The sequence below is a fragment of the Penaeus monodon genome, chromosome 33 (genome assembly GCF_015228065.2).
Source record: "Penaeus monodon isolate SGIC_2016 chromosome 33, NSTDA_Pmon_1, whole genome shotgun sequence".
NCBI lineage: Eukaryota > Metazoa > Arthropoda > Malacostraca > Decapoda > Penaeidae > Penaeus > Penaeus monodon.
The window spans coordinates 15,276,759-15,277,363 of NC_051418.1; the positions used below are offsets into that span (position 1 = coordinate 15,276,759).

General features: G+C 35.9%; 2 protein-coding genes across 12 annotated transcripts in view; one reads left to right on the plus strand and one right to left on the minus strand.

The window, feature by feature from the left end:
• LOC119594077 (NADH dehydrogenase [ubiquinone] 1 alpha subcomplex assembly factor 4-like) overlaps positions 1-599 on the minus strand; it is a 3,311-nt gene extending 2,712 nt beyond the window's left edge. The window contains exon 1 of one of the 6 annotated variants that reach the window (XM_037943128.1): positions 562-599. In XM_037943128.1, the coding sequence (XP_037799056.1) occupies positions 562-593 (32 nt within the window). In that variant the 5' untranslated portion in view covers positions 594-599. The other 5 variants (XM_037943131.1, XM_037943130.1, XM_037943126.1 and 2 more) reach the window with 5 other exon arrangements.
• Positions 1-605, plus strand: part of LOC119594076 (NADH dehydrogenase [ubiquinone] 1 alpha subcomplex assembly factor 4-like) — a 31,560-nt gene that overhangs the window by 6,656 nt on the left and 24,299 nt on the right. The gene's annotated exons all lie outside the window — the stretch shown is intronic.

Genomic DNA, 605 nt, shown 5'->3' on the forward strand with positions numbered 1-605 from the left:
TTGGGCTGTGATCAATGTTCTCCGTGATCTTGTTTCTTTACTTGTAGCTTTAAAGTTTGTGTCACATTACCTTTGTTCAATATTCTGATAATGTGATTTTATAAACATATACAACTGAACAAATTTAATCTATCAATCACATCGGGAAAAAAATCACTCAGCTATGTAGTGTGTACTCTTAATTTCATACATTACTTCTCTCTATAAAGGCCTTATCACACTCGCATCGTAGACTATCATTTACAACTTGTTAAAACTGAAGAGAATATTTATGCAATCTCCTACTGATTGCGTCGGGTCTTTTCAAGTTAAATTCTGCACAATACTATCGTGTATTATGTTTAGGACTTCTATCCGTCCCAATAAAAAATATGTGCATACATAATACATTATTACAGCACCGTTTACTTTTAGAAAACAGAAAAGGGCATCGTCGTCTACGTAAAACTTGAGAATACACTACACACAGACGTTGGCCGAAAGGCGTGCTCGAGCAGACGAAAGTTAAGAAGTAAACATTATGAAACATTAGAAGCGAGAATGAAGAAGAGAAACTCTCACGTGCTTCGTCTTCTGCGCCATCTAGGAGACATAAGCCATACTTG